Source organism: Diachasma alloeum, unplaced genomic scaffold, assembly GCF_001412515.2.
Source record: "Diachasma alloeum isolate Michigan unplaced genomic scaffold, Dall2.0 Dall_scaffold_01345, whole genome shotgun sequence".
NCBI classification, from domain to species: domain Eukaryota; kingdom Metazoa; phylum Arthropoda; class Insecta; order Hymenoptera; family Braconidae; genus Diachasma; species Diachasma alloeum.
This window is the reverse complement of record NW_021681448.1, coordinates 33,088-52,770: the sequence shown is the minus strand read 5'-3', so window position 1 is coordinate 52,770 and position 19,683 is coordinate 33,088. Positions and strand designations below refer to the sequence as shown.

The following is a 19,683-nucleotide window of genomic DNA, read 5'->3' as shown; positions in this document are numbered from 1 at the left end:
ATTTTTGGCTAATATTTTCGGAACACTTTTTGGAAACTTTTATCACATTATAGTTCCGCTGAAAATTCAATGAATTTCGTCATTGAAAATTCAAAATTTCATGGAAAAATCAAGGAAAACTGAATTTTGGTTCAATAATTCCATAAATTTAACAGAAATCAGATAAATTCGGGGAAAACACTCTTGAATTTTCCATTAAATCGAATTCAATATCATTCTTCTAAAAATTTCTCGTTAATTGTTCATGAAATTTGAATTTTTTTCCAACAGTGCGATCATTGGAATGCTAGAAAATTCAAAACTCAAATAAATGCGATGTAAAAACTCAAATCCTGTTCAAAACTCCCACATTTCTTGCATATTAAGTACCCAACCTTGAATTTCCAACCCGAATCCAAAATTTACAACCAATTAGCAATTAACCGAAATTCAAAGTCGAAACTTTGAAAATTGTCAATGAGTTTTCCTTAAATTTCGAACAGTGTACGTATCTACGGCTTCTCCGACCAGTGTTTCCATTTTTTAATAATCCGATAAAGCATGTCTCCAGGACTGAGTGTCTCAGTGAGTTGTCGGTGCCCCATTAGCTTATAATCCTTCGCAATTTTTCCATGCTTCACGCCAGTCTCAATGACCCGAGCAAGAGCAACGAGCTGTCTCTTGGGCGGTGTAACGGTGTTGAATGTTCCAATGCAACTGATGCCAATACTCTTTTTATTGTAATTGAAGGTATGTGCACCCTCGACATCCCATCCTCGACCCACATACGCCAGGCCATCCCCACCCACCAGGAAATTGTATCCTATGTCGTCCCATTTATTCCATTCGATATGCATTGTCTGCGCAGTTCTCACACGCTGAGAGCATTCGGCTTGTGTTGAGCATGGCTCCGATGCTGTATGACTGATTATTACGTATGGCGCAGGAAGAATTTGCAGTGGGTTAGCTGGATTGGTTGGAGGTTGCGCACCCCATTCGATCCGTTTAACGAATCTAACGTCTTCCGTTAAGATATCTGCACAAAATACAAATTCTCAGCCTTATTATTTTTATTTTCAACCAATTGTAAGTTTATGCAAGAACTTAGGGCCAGTTTTCGGTTCAATTTAACCATGAGTAACCCGTGGTTAACTTTAAGGATATCCAAGTAATTTGGCTATTTTTTCGCCAGTGAAATGCTTTTCTATTGTTGTAGTCGAACAATATGAGTTTAATAGAAATTCAGTAGAACCTTCTACCGAATGAGCTACGTTTTTCTACTATTCTTTTCGTGTGTACAAATATAGCGTATTTCTTCCATACAACAATGTCAAACATGCCATGGAATGATCTGTACAAAATATTTGCTGCGGTACCACAATTTTTTCATTTCACTTTTTCTTGTTTCTTTAAAAATCAAACGAAAAAAATTGAACAATTAATCGGAGGAATTTTACAGAAAACAATTTCAATGCAATAAATTATGTTGAAAAATCAAAATTTATTGATTTTTTTATAAAGTATTCTGTACTAAACACTTTCAATTTTTAAAAATGTATAAAAACTTGATGAAGTTTTTAATGAGTTCAATAAAAATCCAATAGAAGTTTCAACCGAATGAACTAGGTTTTTCTATAATTTTTTTCGTGCGTGCAATTATCACGTATTTCTTCTATACAACAACGAAAAAACGTGCCGCGGAATGATCTTTACAAAATATTTGCTGCAGTCCCATAATTTTTTCACCTAATTTTTTCTCGTCTCATTAAAAATCGAATAAAAAAAATTGAAAAATTAATCGGAGGAATTTTACAGAAAACTATTTCAATGCAATAAATAGTGTTGAAAAATCAAAATCTTCTGATTTTTCCCATTAAATATTCTCTATTAAACACTTTCTATTTTAAAAAAACGTATAAAAACCTGATGAAATTTTTAATAGGAGTTTAGTAGAAATCCAATAGAATTTTCTAGCGAATGAGCTAGGTTTTTCTATAATTTTTTTCGTGCGTGCAATTATCACGTATTTCTTTTATACAACAACGAAAAAACGTGCCACGGAATGATCTTTACAAAATATTTGCTGCAGTCCCATAATTTTTTCACCTAATTTTTTCTCGTCTCATTAGAAATCAAAGAAAAACAAATATAAAAATTAATCGGAGGAATTTTACAGAAAACTATTCCAATGCAATAAATAGTGTTGAAAAATCAAAATCTATTGATTTTTCTGTAAGTATACTCTACTAAACACTTTCAATTTTTAAAAATGTATAAAAACCTGATGAAGTTTTTAATAAGTTTAATAGAAATCCAATAGAATTTTATACCGAATGAGATAGGTTTTTCTATTATTCTTTTCGTGCGTGCAAATATGACGTATTTTTTCTGTGTAATAACGTAAAACATGCTACGGAATGATCTTTACAAGATTATTCCATGACACGTTTTACGCTCCACTCCCATAACTTTTTGATGGCTATTCTTACCGTCAGGATCGATAGCCGGCCCCAGTGGTGACAAAGCATCATTTCTCGTGTTCATTACAGACACTACAACGATTACTGTCACGAGGATGAGTGCCACAACACTCAGGAGCGCGGCACACCTCCACGTCCACAGCCATTTTATCACTAATAGGAACAGTCGAATGATTAGTTTTATTTTACTACTTCGGTAAGAGTGATCAGGGATGAGGGACTAACCACGAGATTTCAGAGTGTTCGAGGATACGATGCTCTCAGCATCCTCACCTCTGAACAAGTGAATCGTTGATTTAATGTATTGGACCATAAATAACTAATAGATTTTCTAGCGTTTCAATTGTCAATTGAGCCTGATTTCATTACGCTGAGTGGATCGATTAATATCCTATCAACCAATTTTCGATATTCTTATCAATACTGATGAGTAATTCAATGAGATAATGAAAGAATGGCATGAGCATTTTCTATATACAGTTGAAAATTTTGCGGAATTTAAGTAACTGGAACTTTTCTTTGAACTTAATTTAAATTAAATTTAGGATGAAGTTTCATGTTCATCTTTGAAATTCAACAATAATATTTTTTTTTTCTTGAAAACGATCATGGATATCACAATGGACGGCTCGAATTATCAGACTGATTATAGACAGTGAATATTATATTCAATTGCCTGAATTTTCACAATTTTGAATAATTTTTAAATAATTTTCATGATTTTATGATCTTGAAAATTGATACAGTGGATGGATTCGTTTCCGGAGAGTTAATCCTCATTTAAATAACACGTCCAAAAACTGGACCTTTAGATAACTGAAGATTTTTCATGAATTATTCGTATTTTTAATTGTGATTCGATTTTAATACATTCGATTTTGATACCTTTTTTTGAAATAATTAAAAATTGAAATGATTATTCCCCATCTGAATGTCAACCAATAGAAATGCAGTATTTAACATTCTGCGAAGTAATGGGGGTAGAATTATTTCGATAATTTTCGGTTGCTTTCATTTAGTCGCATCCGTGAATGTAAATTTTCCGTCAACCCTAGTCTGGTCACCAAACGCGACCCTGCGACTTTGGTCACCTCCGCGGGGTTCGCCGCCGTGTTCTTCAGGCTTTTGTGTTGCCGAACTCACTCTATACTGCCCAGACGCGCTTCGCGAGCTTTTAAACATGGGAAGAAATAATTCATCTGTCCGAAATAATTTGTTTTCATTAGGAATTTTGGGAAATATGTTATTCTAAAAACTACTATAATTTTTTAGACACTTCAATTCGGAAAGTCAAATTTTTTTGAATTTTTCCGATTATCCAGTCCATTGTAATTAAAGAAAAACGACGTGCGACGGGGTCTCCCTCATAGGGTGATCAATCTAGGGTCAAAATCAACCAAGTTTTGATATGAATATGACTTTAAGGATATCCAAGTGCTTCGTTCGAATTAGCAACTTTTTTTCAAGCGACATTTCGGTTTTGCCGAAAATCTTGCCATCCCCACACACGGAGAGAAATTTTTTAGAAAAATTCTAGTGCTAGCACTGGAAAATAGGCACAGGAAAAAATTCCAGTGCCGACACTAGAAATTTTATTGAGGAAAACGTGAATTTTTGCTCGTATTTCTGTGAAAATTTCACAGAGATCCCCGGAAACTTTATCAGAAATACCAAGAAATTTTACTTTAACAGTACTACAATTTTTCACAGCCTGCGGAATGTAGTTTTTTCCAGTACTCGTACTAGAATTTTTCTAGAAAATTTCTCTCCGTGCCCTTTTTCCAATTTTTCATTATTGAAGAAAATTTTTTCAGCAATTTCTTTCATGAATATTGTGAACAATGTTTTATTCAATTTCACACTTGACTCTCGTTGGTCTAGCTCTAATAATACGGCAACACTGCACAAATGTTCCATGTACCCTCGTAAATTCGGTCCATCACACCAATTTAAATGTTGGTCTAACAAATCCATCTTTTCTACGTTCTTAGCTGTGTAGCAGTAATAATGTATTCAAGATTAGATAGATGTCTACCGTGGACGACCTTTATCACTAAACTAAAAATTAATTAGCCTATGAGGTATTTTTAAGGAATTTATTATGTACTTGAAAAACTAATCTTGAATTTTGCCAATAAACTCTATTTAAAAAAAATCATAGTATTAAAAAAAAAGTTGATATTGCGCTTAAAAACTACTCTTGGTCTATTCTATAAACTCTGAAGAGAATTTCAACCAGAAAAAATTGCGCGAAATATTTGGATATTTTTTACCCGCAAAAACGTAAAATACTGTACTTTGGTCGGTCGAAATTCAGATGGGGGAATAATCCAACCGAATGCCCCTTGTGCTCCATAATTGTTGAAAATTTTGGAGCACTCGGGGATTACATCTGTAAATCTATTTAATCATGCGCAGAACACATCAGTGAATCTTTTCACGGAGAGAAATTCTCTCGAAAAATTCTAGTGTTATCACGGGAAAAAGAACGCAAAGTAGCGGTGAGGGAAAAATTCCAGCACTGGCACTGAAGACTTGATTAGGTAGCATGTCAATTTTTCTCGTGCTTAAACGAAATTTTCTCAGAAAACCCTAGAAATTTTTAACAGACACTCGATCGTGATTTTTTCCAGTCGAAAAATATAATAAGAATCATTATAGCTGATGTTCATTATGTATTTTTTTTGTAGTCTATTCGCACTCGACTTTTTCTAAAGAATTCCTCTCCATGTTCACTTCCTCACACGAGGAATCACGATAAATACCCAGCAGTAATTTAATTACAATAATATTTTCAAATTAAACGAATGTGAGACAAATCCTCAAATATTGAAGCCAAAATACGTGAGGCATAAAGTAAACACACGTGTTCGCCAAGAATAATTACGTCATGATTGAGGATTTCAAGGGACGAAAACCGATTTTTGTTCTAAAAGATAATTTTGAAGTTCAATATGGACTCTTACATCGTTATCTTCACACTCACATCTGTGATTCCGCGATACTAATCATTGTTGCTCATTCACAATGACGAGTTAAAAAAAGGCCAGAACGAGGAAAAAACATAGCTTCCAAATAACCGGAGAGAAGAATAATTACCTTTATCATATTCTCTAGGAGCTGGAAATATAGGAGTAGTGCTGTTAGTGACGTTGTTCTCTTCGTTAGAATTAACATCAGACGCGCGTTTACCACTTCCTATTTCACCGTTCTCCACTGATGCAGAGTTCGTGTAAACAAATTGCTTTATTGTAACGGGCCCCTTGTAGAGCGTCGTATTACCTACTCTCACATGATTGGAATTACTAATACAAACTTGACCGAATGTTGTTTTATCGAGACTCGGCAATACTTGTCCATTGCTTGTTTCATGCTCAACACTTGATATCGGTAGATTTGTCATCCATCCGCCCGACTCCTCATGATCATCAATTTCCACAAAATCAACGTCATCGTCTACGTCACTGCACTGCGCAGATGGTACACCATGACTACCGTCGTCCTCATAGGAGACTATGGGCGATTGGCTGGTGGCGGTATCGCTAATTTTACGAATATCTGAATCATCATTGAAATCGTTATTCTTCTTGATTAAGTTGGAGTAGCGCAACTCCTCCGTATCATTCTTCGGATTGTTGTTCTCTTCCCAGACACGATCACCATCGATGTTTCTCAGCTCCGGAGTCTGCGGATTTACCATCACATAGGTTCATAGCTTTCTCGAAGCTCTAGTGCTGATTTCTAGCTTCTGTTGATAATTTCTATGGATTATTCCCTCCAGCCTGGCACTTTGTCATCATTATTCGCGTTTTAATGCTGCCGGAAGCGTTGATTTTTCCTCATGGCAGCATTTTAATGATGTTCCTCATGCACTGTTACGTCGCTGGGTTTTCCCGCTGGGGAGGAGCAAGGTCGTCCTGACCTATTTGGGAATTCGGATCATCAGACACTTGGACCCCCTATCTAGGGTATTTATTGATGGTCTGTGATAACTTACACTACTATCTCATCGACACTCGTTGCTAACACGACTGAACGAGCGTATTACTGATGGAAACAAGTTTGCTATCACACATACAGACTCGACAACGAATTGAAACGAGCCCCACTCTTTTCTGAAACCGCGAATGTTGTATTCACTCCTACCAGTCTGTCTGGGTATGGCACTCTGACAGACGTGACGACCTCCGCGCACTTTCAATTCTGATAACAACTGGGAGAGTTGGTCAACAAGTACGCTTTTTGTAATTCCGCTGTTTCACTTGGATTGATAATTTTCGCACAAGCAGCGACAGATGATTTAGAATTCTCCGGTTATTTGTCGAGTCGTGAAAATTCTCGTTAACTGTAATTGGATTGTAAATGATGGAAGAACTCAGGGACTCGTAAAACAGTTTGGTATTTATTTATTTTTTTATATTTTTTGTTTTTTTTTCATAACATTTATTCTTAGCTGAGGTACTCGGTCCATTGAATAGTTTATTATTTTATTCATGTTCTCTTTTCAGTTTTCTGTGTCGCTTTGAACGGTATCCCAATTCAAAATCGTTGAAGCACGTGTGTGGAGTTGGGTTCTTATAGATTTTTTTTTGCTTCAATTTTTTTTCTCTGCCGGTTCGTGAGCATGTACCAGGTTTACAGGAGTGCGCAGTGTGCATGTCTCTACAGACATTGTCTGATTGTGCGTTAATTTCCACAGAAATAATTTTTTTTTAGATTTCTCGTGTGTTGTATCAATCGCATGGTTATGGATTTTAATGTAACAAAATTGTTCTAATTCAACGATAACTAATACTTTGGTTTTCTCTCTGGATTTTTAGTTTAGAGTATAATTCCTAATCGTTGCGTCGACATTTAAACTAATCTCATCGTTCATTATGTTATTTTGGCCTTTGGCCTTCCTAAATCTTCATAAAAAAATTTAACGGTTTTTTTTTTCATTTCCTTTTATCTCTGGGGTTAATTGAATTTTAGGGGAACATCAGTCCAATGGGATGGGTAATAACAAACAGTCATCGATAAAATCGATTTTAACATTATACTGGAAAAAACTCGATTAATTTGTGATAATATTTCGTAACTGATTAAAAATTAATTAATTAATGACAAAATGGTTTTGTGGTACACAAAGGAGGGAAGGCGGTGGGAGGGGAGGGGAGGGGTAATTTGGAATGGCTGATGTCCCCCTCAGTAAATGAATAACGGCAGTGAGTATAAGACTGATAAGAAATCATTTCCCATTCTTTTTAGTCTCAATAATACGTCAGTTGCACTAATTACTCTTGATAAGTCGATATTACACAAAATCAAGTCATTTGATTTTCCAAAAAATGAAAGACTGAGTTCCAAGAATTAATCTCGTACTAATTAATATCAACATTCTGGCAGGTTTCTCATATTTCATTGATTGAGTTAATTAGTTTTTCTCACGTTTAATTTAATGAATTTTCTTTGGCACGTACAAAGGTAAACGACAATGTTAAAAGCAGGATATCATAATAAAAATATTAAAAATTATGGCTTCTGAGATTGTGCACGACAAAGTTTGTTTTTTTCAAAAATATGTTACTAATCCATAAAGATGGGTTCAACTCCATTATTTCTTGGATTACATTGTAGCACCTTTAAGAGTATTCATTGACTAGATAAAAATATAATTAGAATTTTTAACGCAATGGAAAGACAGCTCTGGAGTCTAGGAAGTGCATGCTTTTAGTTGTTGTCTTAGTTCTACGATAATCTATGATTCTTTAACAATTATCAATGTACGGTCAACAATGCCTAAAATTTGTTATCCCTCACGTACACAATTTAATCGTTTAGTTGATTTCACGCACTGCAGGAGATGCTGTTCAACTCGAGGACTTCACACATGAGAAAATTCAAAACCCAGCGAATTCGACAGAAACGTTTGTGGAATTTCTATTGAACTTCTATTGAAAATTCTATTAATTTTCAGCCGATTCTATTGAATAGTTCCCCAGCTTCATTGTGCGTTTTTTTTTATAATGTACAATAGACTTTTTTTTTAATAGGGGAGGGTAGGGGCAAACGAACCCTAGGGCAAGACGGACCACTGACAGAAAATTGGTAATTTGTGTTTTTTTTTCCTTCAAATCAGGAACACTGAATCTGTTGAATTAAAAATGAGTTTTAGGATCATAACCGTCACAGAGGTTTTATAGACAAGAAGTGTCGTTGAACCGCACGTTGATCAGATTTGCTAATCACCTCAAACCACAAATGATTTTGAATTTTTGTTTTTGGTTCCATTTGGAAGCAAAAACTATTAAAAAAATCAAAAAATTATCAATTTTCTGTCAGTGGTCCGTTTTGCCCGCCTGGCCCGCTTTGCCCTACCCTCCGCTATCCAATAGAAACTATCTTATAGAAAAAATCAGTAGAATTTCATCTTTCTATGCAATTTTTTCTAATGAGCCATTATCTACAGGAATTCCTAGACATGAATTTTCCAAGTTTTTTCCACTTGTTTTTTCATAAAAAAAACAAACGAAAAAAACTTGAAAAATTTGAACCAGAAAATTTCTGTAGACCAGATTTCTTGTCCAGAATATTTTCCATTGAACATTCCTATTGAAAGAACACGCAAATAAGCTGCGGAATATTTCAATAGAATCGGCCAAAAGCTAATAAAAATTTTAATAGAATTCCAACAGAATTTTCTAGCGAATTCGCGAAGTTTTTCCATGAAATTTTTTCGCGGTTGTTCCCTTGAGTGAATAAAATTTCTCGCTGTGCGTGCAGATACACCAAAATATATCTGTCGAAGATACTAATAATGAATTTCACGTGATTTCATTCGTTGAATTTATTCTTCTTTAGGTTATAAGCTCTAAGACGGATCAGCATCGATCGGAAAATAACAAAATTCTATGTGCGGTATTTCGATAACATTGTTTATCATTTGAAAATACTCACCAATATTCGCGCAAATTGATACTTTATTATTCATTAACTGAGCCTAATTATTATATCACGTGTAGTAACAATTGATTAAAGTCCATCGCGATACTCCGTGTTTTAGTCAATCCTTTTAGCCGATTTTTATTTCATGTCGCGTTTTGTGAAACTTAATTTTTTTGTTTAAACACTGCTTGTTGCGTGGCAATCCTCCAGGGTCGCCAGGCTACTCGCGCGCAGCGAGGCCAAGCTCAAGGAACTCTGATTCAAGTCGTGCGGGTCCTCGCAGTGCAAATACAGACGGGAGCTCACGGATTTGTGGCAATCTGGGCAGAGACGTTTTTTCTTCTTGTCGCGCCTTTTCAATATGTCGTTAGCACATCTGAAAATCAGAACGATAAGAAGAAATGGGGGATTAATTGAATAGGGTTATTATTTCTTATAGCGATTTACTATAGTGATTCTTCCAATAATTTTTAGGCCAATTCGGATTCGTCCATTGCACTTTTAAGGTATATCCCTTGAAGACACGTTTTTTAAAAGATTGTCCCCATGTTTTTAAAAGTTGATGTTTATAATAGTCCCCAGATATTGAAAAAAATTCTAGCTGGCGGTACTACACAGTTTAGGAGATAATAAATAATGCAATGCGGACTTCTAGCACGTGAGGTATAGGCCAAACGGGAATTATGGGTCACCCGAACTTGATTTTTCCATGTTCCGAGAACACGGTTCTTATACTGAGATAAAAACAAACACGTTGTCAAACAAGTCTTGTTTGGGCCAACAAAATCGCTAGTTGAAAATTGCCAAAAAAGAATTTGTTTGGTTCGAGTTTGAAAGTCTCAAACATAAATAATTGTTCTGCCTTCGATAGCAAGGAAATATTTGGCCCAAGAGACGGATAATTCACACCAGACGGTACCTTTTCAGGGTGAAAATATCTTATATAGAGGACAATTTATCAACAAATATTTTATCCCTAAGTTACAAGATTCCTATCATATCATTATTATTGTTTCAGTGAAGGGTTCATTTGTTGTCTGTGATTATTGGACAGCCGAAACAAAAAACTACTATCCCTTGTTTCGCATAAAACAAAGACTTTTCGGGAGCAACATACGTATGGAAGTATCGAATAACGAAGGAGTAGTGCTAGAAATAACATTTCTTGCGTGTACAGAAAATGCAATTTTTTTTCAACTACTGGATCTATTTTTGCGACAAAAATTTTTCATTCCGGCGCACTCTCTGCATCTTTGGCACAAAAAATCCTTTTTTGATAATTTTCAAAAAACTATTTTCTTGGCACAAGTAAGACTTGTTTGAGAACTTTGTCGTTTTCCTCTCAGTGTACGATGTTCTTAAAAAAATGAATTCGTGGTAGATTCCTAAATTCCGAATACGGTGAATTTTTTGTGAAATTTTTTATTGCACGGTGTGACATGAAAGTATAGACCACGCGGGCATAATGTAAGTGCAGAAACTTCACGTTCGTCGAAAACGGAATTTGTGCCTTAGTGGTCTAATGTACTAATAGTACATAGTTAAAATATAGGTAAATAATAAATAGTAAAGTAAATAGCTAAAATAGAAATTTCGTGAAAATATTTCTTAGTGCCTTTATTAACAACACATGAGAATAGAAGAACTCAATAACAGTGAATTTTAGTTCAATTATTCTATGAAAATGATAGAAATCATAAAATTCAGGTACATACAAGGTGTCGTCAGTACTTTGCTTCCAAATTTTAAGGAGGTATACAATGGAAAATCAGTAATTCAATGGCACAAGAATTATGAAATGACGATAATCAATTTTTAAATACTGAGCGTTATAAATTTTCAATCATGTAGTCAATAACACCATGGCAGGCCATCGCCATGTCGCCATGATGTACAGCGGCAGTATTGTGACAATTATGACGATATTGGCTGCGATGATTTTGGCGACATTATGGGCTACAATTTGAGCGATGCTCATTGCAGCAATCAAACCGATAAGTTTATCAACATGAAGAGCGATATTAAGTATCACATCAAGCCCCATTGATAGCTGCGTTACAGTTCCCAATCATGGCGGCAGTCAATAATAACGTGATTGGCTGATGTATTGAAAAATTCTAACGCTCACCATTTGAAAGTCTATTACCGGAGCTTAATCATTTTTGTACCATTGAATTCCTGATTTTCTATTCCATATCCTCCCGAAAATTCTAAAGGAGATGCTGACGTCACTCTATATATTCTAGAAATCTTAATTATTTCATGATTGTTGACGTTCTAACGATGGCCTAAGTGGTCCTTAGCAATTTTAGGGTAGTTGAAGTTAAGAACTTCTCAAAGTCTAAATTATCCCAATGGTTTGGCTCCCAGGGAAGTCCTCATCAGGGGATTTCTGTACTCTTTGATCGTCACACCCGTACTTTTAACTTAGATGTAACGGTAAAATGTTAAGTACTTTCAGATGGGAGAATAATCACTGAAGGCCCGGGTGTACTATCTTTCGAACGTTATCTCGATGTTTTTTTTCATCTTTCGTCATTTGAAATTGTCAATTAAGTCCTGCATCATGCAGAAGTTTTGAAACATTATGAATGAATAATCAAAAAATAGTAGAAGAATTTCTTAATTTTTTCAAAGAGCATTTTTAATTTATATTCAGAATAAGTTGAATAACAAGAAATTGAAAAATGTATCTGATTTACGGTGACAAATGGCGGCCTGTCACCCAATATCATGCAGGGGGAAGACTGATTTCGTAAATCTTTTCCCACACCGCACAGAGACATTTATTATACGGAAAAGGCTCTTTGGAAGAAGGTGTAATATTTTGGAGAATTTTTTAATCACACTTTTATCACATAAAAATGGCAGATGACTACTTACCGCTGTTTTGAAAATTGAGATACCTAGCTGTCCCTTCCCATGAGGAGTGGAGGAGTTAGTGTTTTCTTATCCACCATGAAAAATGACAGCTAATAGATAATTAGCCGCAGCGAATCAGATATTTGTAATTTCCACTTTTTTCAACGCATTCTGAATCTCAATTAAAAACGCTCTTTGAAAAAGTTCAGAATTTTTTCTATTTTTTTTATCATTCTATCATAATTTTTGGGAATTTCTACATGATGTACCACTCAATTGACAATTTTGGATTACGAAAGATAAAAAAAATCCGGATAATATTCGAAAGATAGTACACCCGGGCCTGAAACTGAACTTTCATGATTTTCCCCCTTTAATCGAATTCAATTTCCCTCTCCTGAAAATTACTGCAATATCATTCCCCAAAATTTTGTTTCGTCTACGAAAATTGTTTCCGACAGTATCATATGCCCAGAAGAATGTAAAAGACTACAATGAATTGCAAATTGATATAGGGACGACAAGTACCAGACCCCCTATACATTCTCAACAGATAGAACTCCTTCAAATCAAAAGCGAATGGATTATTTTCCTCAGATAAAAGCGAGAGAATACAATACCTGGCATGAAGTATATGTGAGCAAGGTAATGCCTCAAGGGAGTCAGCCTCCAAGCCAAAAGGTTCATTACAACCGCCGCATCTGAGCTCCAAGTCCTCTTCAGTAGCAGCAGCGATTCTCTCGTGATGACCTTTTTGTTCCTCATCCCCCAAAGAACCGTAGATTCGTGATAGTCGGCATCGCACCGTCCTCACTAGAAGCTTAACGTGTACATAAAAAACGGGGAAGAAAGAGAAAAATATTAGCCCCCATGGAGTTGAGACGAGAGGGAGACGGATATGGCACTTGAACGTGACACAATCGGGCCGATTTATATCTTTCCACTGGCCGTGGCACATTTTTCTACACCCCTCATTTATTTTTCCACCTTCTCTCGAGCGAAACTGCTTTGTCAAAACTTCAACTCAACAACCATAGTTTATCCCACTCTGTTACAATCACAATTAAACTTGGGATTGATTGTCACGTATTGATAAATTGTGTTGTGCACTTACCTTGGCACCAACGGAACTCGCAACTTCGAGAAGTCGTGTGTTAAACTCCAATGGCCTGCAGTTACATATCTTGTGCTGGAGTCTGAGGGCCTCCAGGCACCTAGCAGCACCATCCATTGCTTCCATTTGGCACAGACGGTCCCCTGTTGCTGCTGCCGAACCCATTGCACTCTCGTACTGACGAAATGCTTTCTGGAGAATGTCAAACTTCACATCGAGGTGCTGTCGTAGGTCTCGCAAAACTTTATTATATCTGGGTGAAACTGAAGGCTAAATTCGATGGTGACTAGGTGCTGAACGAAAGGTGAAGTGAAGAGAATTTAGAGAATTATTTTCATCCATTCGTGGATGGGAAAATTCAATAGAAGAGCTGGTGTACACTGTTAGAAATTGTTTGAAATTTCATTGAAAATATGATAGTAATTCTCATGAGAGTGACATTGAATTGGATTTAAGGGAAAAATGGTCATGAAATTTCAAGCTTTAGATAGAATTGAAGGAAATTCATGAGCTTTCAGTGGGAGTGAGATGGAAATTTCGCAACTTCATTGAATTTTCAATGGAACTCATGTTCAGAAACAAAATGACATAAATTTTCAATTTTTTTCTCAATTTCTCGGATTTTTCTTAATTTTCACGGAATAATTTAACTGAAAAATCAAGTATTTTATTGATTTTCAGATAATTTCATCAGAAAATCAATGGAATAATTAATTTTTCAATGACAATATTTCCCGCAATTTCAGTTGAAATTAAATATGCCAAAAATTACCAGGATTTACCAGGTCTTCATAAAATTCTATTGGTTTTTTCAATGTTAAATTGGTTTTTCTTTTCATTTTGGAATCAAAAACACAAGAAATACAGCGCAGAAAATTCAGTGAAAATTAATTGGTAACATTGTCAAATGTTTCCAATTACGTACGTGTTCCAATACGAAAATTGTTCTCTAGTTTCTCGAAATTCTTAGCAGAGAAGAAGCTAATGATGTTATTGAACGATAATCAAGGACCAACGTACATTGATATCGGACTTCTTTCTGTAAATGTCACCCATTATCCGAATGCTCCTGGCGTAGCTCGCCTGATCGCCGGAAACGAGAGACAATCTGGTGGCTTCCTGAAAAGAGAAAAAAAATCTCAATGAGTTCTCAATTAATTCCTCTCCCTGCGGCAACAGCCATTTGAATCAATAAGAGTTGGGACTAATTATCTGTTTGTATCCCCTCTCAAACTTTACCGAGCAGTAATCGTGAGCATCACCAAGTTCTCCTTTCTTCCTGAGAGCAGTTGCCATCTGCAGTAGTGCAGCTCGATGGTGTCTCGAGTTTAAATCACCGAGCTGCAAACTCCGAGACAGGTCGTAGGCCCTCGCTGCGTATCTAGCACTCTTGTCGGCGTCTTGGAGACGACAGAACAGCTCGGATAGCCCGACGTAGACCTTCATTTTGATAAGGTAACGTATATTTTAGTGTGCATTTCACTAAAATGGGAGAAGTGGAGATTTGAAGGGATTATGAGTGTACCTGAAGTTCCAATGAGGGATCCTGAATTGAATGAGCAATTTTGTGAGCTCTCTGAAAAGCTTCCAGCGCTTTGCAGAATCCAGCTAGCTCCAGGTGGACCCGGCCCACCGTCAAATGCACTAATCCAGCGGTTGCACACTGATCGCACTCGTTGTAAAGACTGATTGAAAATGAAAGCAAATTGAAATTGCAGAAAGGCGTGTAAATCTCGATCGAATTTTTTTGTGAAGTCTGATGGTGGTTTTGGTGAATATTTCTGATTATTCTAGGCGGTCGGATCCTGGATAATTAGAGTGTAGTATTTGGTGACGTGAAGTACTTCCCGATTCGGTATTAAATTGATAATTTCTTCAATTCTGATTTTGTCTAATCAAAGTGCAGTGTTCGGAGTCACGTGACACGTTTCAGACTGATAATTCACTCGGCCACAGGGAAATTATCACAGGCAGACTAGGGGGCTTCGCCCCCTGCTCGCTCCGCTCACCAACCTCCATATGACCCCCAGGATTCTTATTCTGACCCTTGTGACCCTTATTTAGACCTTTCATCTTGCGACCTTTAATCTCACTCACATAATCCTTAATTTGTCACTTGTATCCCTAATTGAACCCTTCAACCGACTCTTGTGACCTTTAATCTGACCCTTGTGGCCTTTATTCTGATCTTCATGACCCTTAATTTCGGAGTCTTAATTTTGAGAACCAATTTTTTATCACCAGAAGTTGATTTCGATTTTTATAATACAGAGAGATATTCTACGCATTTTGGTGAAACGTGTCACGTAACCCCGAATACCATACTCTGATCGGCCGAAATCAGAAATCATTATTGAAGAAATTACCCTCCGAATACCACTAGTAGACCTTCAAAATTTATCGCACGGAGAAATACTCAATAAAAATTACGTATTTTTTCCGTAATTCCGGAGCGAAATGTGGTTGTAGGAAATTTTACGGAACAGTTACGGAATTTTTCCAGAGCGTTCGGTAATTTTTATCGGAATCTGCTGTGAAAAATTACCATACCGTCACTTAAATTTTCTGAGTCGATTCCGTAATCGGTGAGCGAGTTGTGAGTTCCGTAATTTTTACTGAATATTTCTCTCCTGCGGATATTTCCCTCATGTTTCCCTGTGTATCAACGTTCGAGATAAGTTTTGCAATAAAACTCCTCGTGCTTCGCGCTCGGAACTCTAATCTACAAAACTGATCCCTCTTGTTACTATGCAACAAAACTTTCGGAAAATATCCCACAATTTTGAAGGTCTTGGGGTATTACAGCTGATGAGTCACGGGGTTACGGGTAAATTATCAGACTGACAATTCCACAGTAGTCTAGCAGTTGTTTTTCCTCCTTTTGACAGATATTCCCCACATTTTAGTGAAAAAAGTGGCGTAACCATGAATACCGCACTTTGCTCAGCCAAAATCAGAATTGAAGAATAGTATATTCACTACCCAGGGAGAGAAAATACACTGAAAAAAAAAAATTATTTTCGCCAAATATCCATTTACTTGAGAGAAGTATTTATTTTTTCAATACTGTATTTCTCCAGCCGGCTCATTCCCAGGCGAGTCTGGTTAGATTTCAATCATGACAATCGTGTTGTTCTAGAGAAGGACTATGTTGCCCATGATCTTGGATCAATTCCTCCAAAGATTATTCATTTTTACTAAATTTCTCATTTTCTACAGGAAAGAATTTCCATTAATTTTTTAATGTTGATAATTATTGAGAGGTGCATTCAAGATTATAACTAATATGATCATCTTTTAATTAAAGCAATATAATTGTCACAATTGAAACCTAGTGGGGATTACCTGGGAATGACTCAACTGGAGAAATACAGTATTGAAAAAATAAATGCTTCTCTCAAGTTAGTAAATGGATATTTGGCAAAAATAATTTTTTTCTCAGTGTAAAGGAGTCGGGCCCACGTGCACTAGGGTGGGGCAACGGCACGTGGGTAAGGGGCCTTTATTTGACCTCCCGTGGTCAGGACGCACAGCGTAGGTACAAAGGCAGATTTCCCTCTCGCCAAGCGGAAGGAAAATATGCACTTTGCGCCCGCCGTGACGAAAATTATACTCGGAATGCCCCTCGATCTTTAAAATTCTACGGATATTGCCTGAAGTTTTCATTTGCAAAAAAATAAAGGTATCAAATTATTGCAACGGTCGGGATAAATTTCACACAAAATTGTCTGCTTTTGCAAAATTCTCCTTCTCGTTGCTACTGAACAGAATATTCGAGAAATATCCGATATTTTTTCAAATCTTCCGGGTATTATTACCGAACATAATGGAGATAGGGGATTTTTTTAACTTTCTTTTGTGGAGCGGAATAGGAGGTACTAAAAGGTTCTTATGAGAATGATGGACATAAACAAAGAGTGCTTTTCGTCTTCAGGGCAGAGGGGATACGTATGTGAGTCGAGATTGAGTAGAGGTATACTGTGAGGGGCACAATCTCCTCAGTGCGCCTATAAAACGAACATTTCATCAAATGGGTCTTGTTTTAAAGTAAAAAAATCGCAAGCTGATAATTGCTGAGGTAGCAATTGTTTCATTTAGAGATACGAAAGTTTCAAAGAATAATTGCTCTGGGAAGCCAATCATTCACGCGAGAATGATTCCCTTTCCAGTGATTGCGCCTTTCCAAGTTGAAATATCTCTCATAAAGTAAATGAAAAAATATTTAGTTCCTAAGTTATAGGAGTGCTATCATGTCATCGGAATTTACAAAGACTTTTTTAATTCCAATTATATTTTACAAAAAAGAAATAACCTTTTTTTATTCTACTTTTATTCTACTTCCACATAAATAATTTTCCGTGCGGGTGATTACCTCAGGAAAAAGTGGTCAAAATTTCCGCCAATGGGACACGGTGTGGAGTTTTCAACTCTCTCTCTCAATAAAATTAATATGAAAAGTATCCCTAAAAGGAGAATGAAGGTATAAGTCGACTTATTTCGTTCGAAAATTTTTTCATATCGGTATAAGTCGACTTAGCTCGCAGGATGATAGTTAAGAATGAAAGCCAGGACTTATTCCGTTTTTCACTTGAATAAAAGTATAGTTAATTTCTTTTTTACTCAAATCGTTTATAAGAGATATGTAATAATTCATTAAAAAATCAACTCATCACCCTTTGCCACTGCGCTACTGAATTGCATATCCTTGAGAACTTCTGTTCTAAATCTCAATTTCCCCTCCACGGAAGGTTCTCATGAGAACTCCCCTCACACTCACGGCGTCCGAGATTTAAAAGAGAGCAGATCTCAAAGTGAAATTTATTCCATTTCACCACATAATTACTGAATTTATTTACCTGTGTCTTGCATATGCAAGTGCTCTATCAAGTGCGCCAAGTCTCTCATGCGCCCTAGCCAAATTCAAATAAGCCTCTGCTCTCATATTCGGTGAGTCCAGCTCCTCTGAGATGCACAGCTGCCTGTGGGCGTAGTCTATACTGTCTCTGAAAATGGTAAAGTCCCCAAATGAAGAAATTTAATTCCTGAAAATACACGTGTAAATCCTTTCCATTTTATCATGCAAATAGAAACACTGAGATGTCATGTGGCTTTCAGTATACTAATGTCAGCAATTGCATCTCAGCAGACTGTCAAGAATCCTCTTGTGTCTCGTTATGGAGGAGCTACCCCGCAAAAGCCCCAAGTCATGATATTCGGATTACGAGGACTTGGTGGGTTGGGTTATCACATCCTGCTTTACACTGCGGATATGCACCAGTCATACCCACTAGGTTTGGATAAATTATGCGCTTACTGTTTTGCATTGTGTGGGTGTGCGGATGGGTGGAGTTGCTCTAATGAAACTCAACGCCGCGTGAGATTTGAGAGACAAATTGTAACCATCCTAGAATTACCCGGTGTTAGTCATTAGTGTGATTGGATTTGTATTGAATTTACGGGTTCTGACTCGGTATTTCTTCGTTTTTCACAGGCCTTTCGGAGGTAAATGTGGAAATCACTGGATTTTACGCAACTGTAGAGATAATGAAACCTATTTTTTCTTCAATTACCGCCAACGCCCCAGTCATTGCTACTGACCCAGTTTCTGCCACCCTCAAGGGTCTCTTCTTCTTCTTCTTCTTATTCTCCTTCTTATTCTTCTAATTCTGGTGGCTTTATCCTCCACCGAAGGGTCTCAAATGATTTTTAGAGAATATTAATTGGAAATTTACCGAAATAATAGAAACGAATTGTTCTAAAGCAAAGAAAATGCATTATTTTGAGTTTTGAGACTTTCGCGGATAACATTATTATTTATTATAGCTTCCGGATGGATGTCGCGTCTAGATTCAGCTTCTTGCCGACGTTTCGCAAACATTTCAGTCTGCATCATCGGGGCTAGGTCGCTTCCATACTGGAGCTCCCCGTTGTAAGCCCGAGTCGAGGATTTGGTTCTGATTGGACGTACACAGGTCTTTCAAGATCTCTCCAGACCTAAATGGACCTGGTAAGTCCGAATAAGTTCTGCGACGTACTTTTCCAGAGACCATTCGAATCCTCAGTTCTTTTCGGTCCTGAGAAGCCCTCCTCGATGCTACCGAGAACGCGTGATTTTACGACCGGGTGAAGGGGAAGGCATGTATGCGGAGGGTTGAAATTTGTAGCCAACGAGGAGACAGGGTTGCAGAATATATTTTAGCCACCCTCATCTCCCCGTTTGCAGGCGGTGTTTAAATAAAAAATAGTGAACGTTGATTCTGTATTTATTGACCCCCTGATGCCAATGAAACCCTCGGAGGTGACAGAAATGGGGAAAAAAAA

At 36.7% G+C, this 19,683-nt stretch overlaps 2 protein-coding genes across 2 annotated transcripts in view; both read right to left on the bottom strand.

Annotated features, from left to right (window-relative positions):
* Window positions 1–264: 264 nt before the first annotated feature.
* On the bottom strand, window positions 265–6,647 carry LOC107046378 (peptidoglycan-recognition protein LC). The gene is made up of 3 exons (XM_015268987.2): window positions 5,559–6,647; window positions 2,469–2,612; window positions 265–1,015 (listed from the first exon to the last, which is right to left on the bottom strand). The coding sequence occupies exons 1-3, from the start codon at window positions 6,157–6,159 to the stop codon at window positions 492–494; spliced, it is 1,269 nt and encodes a 422-aa protein (XP_015124473.1). The 5' UTR covers window positions 6,160–6,647; the 3' UTR covers window positions 265–491.
* Window positions 6,648–9,137: 2,490 nt separating this feature from the next.
* The window catches only part of LOC107046377 (43 kDa receptor-associated protein of the synapse homolog), a gene marked incomplete at its 5' end in the record, with an annotated part of 41,039 nt that continues 30,493 nt past the window's right edge, over window positions 9,138–19,683 (bottom strand). Inside the window, 7 exon segments of the mRNA XM_015268986.1 lie at window positions 9,138–9,762; window positions 12,869–13,068; window positions 13,363–13,554; window positions 14,383–14,481; window positions 14,602–14,802; window positions 14,888–15,047; window positions 18,219–18,365. Coding sequence (XP_015124472.1) covers window positions 9,564–9,762; window positions 12,869–13,068; window positions 13,363–13,554; window positions 14,383–14,481; window positions 14,602–14,802; window positions 14,888–15,047; window positions 18,219–18,365 — 1,198 coding nt within the window. The 3' untranslated portion in view covers window positions 9,138–9,563.

What these genes read in the sequence shown, in the direction of transcription:
- LOC107046378 (XM_015268987.2), bottom strand. Translation starts at nt 6,159, where the DNA reads ATGGTAAATCCGCAGACTCCGGAGCTGAGAAACATCGATGGTGATCGT. An exon ending in TCCTAGAGAATATGATAAAG is followed by an intron (nt 2,613 to 5,558) that starts GTAATTATTCTT and finishes TGTTCCTATTAG; the next exon opens with TGATAAAATGGCTGTGGACG. An exon ending in GCCGGCTATCGATCCTGACG is followed by an intron (nt 1,016 to 2,468) that starts GTAAGAATAGCC and finishes TATTTTGTGCAG; the next exon opens with ATATCTTAACGGAAGACGTT.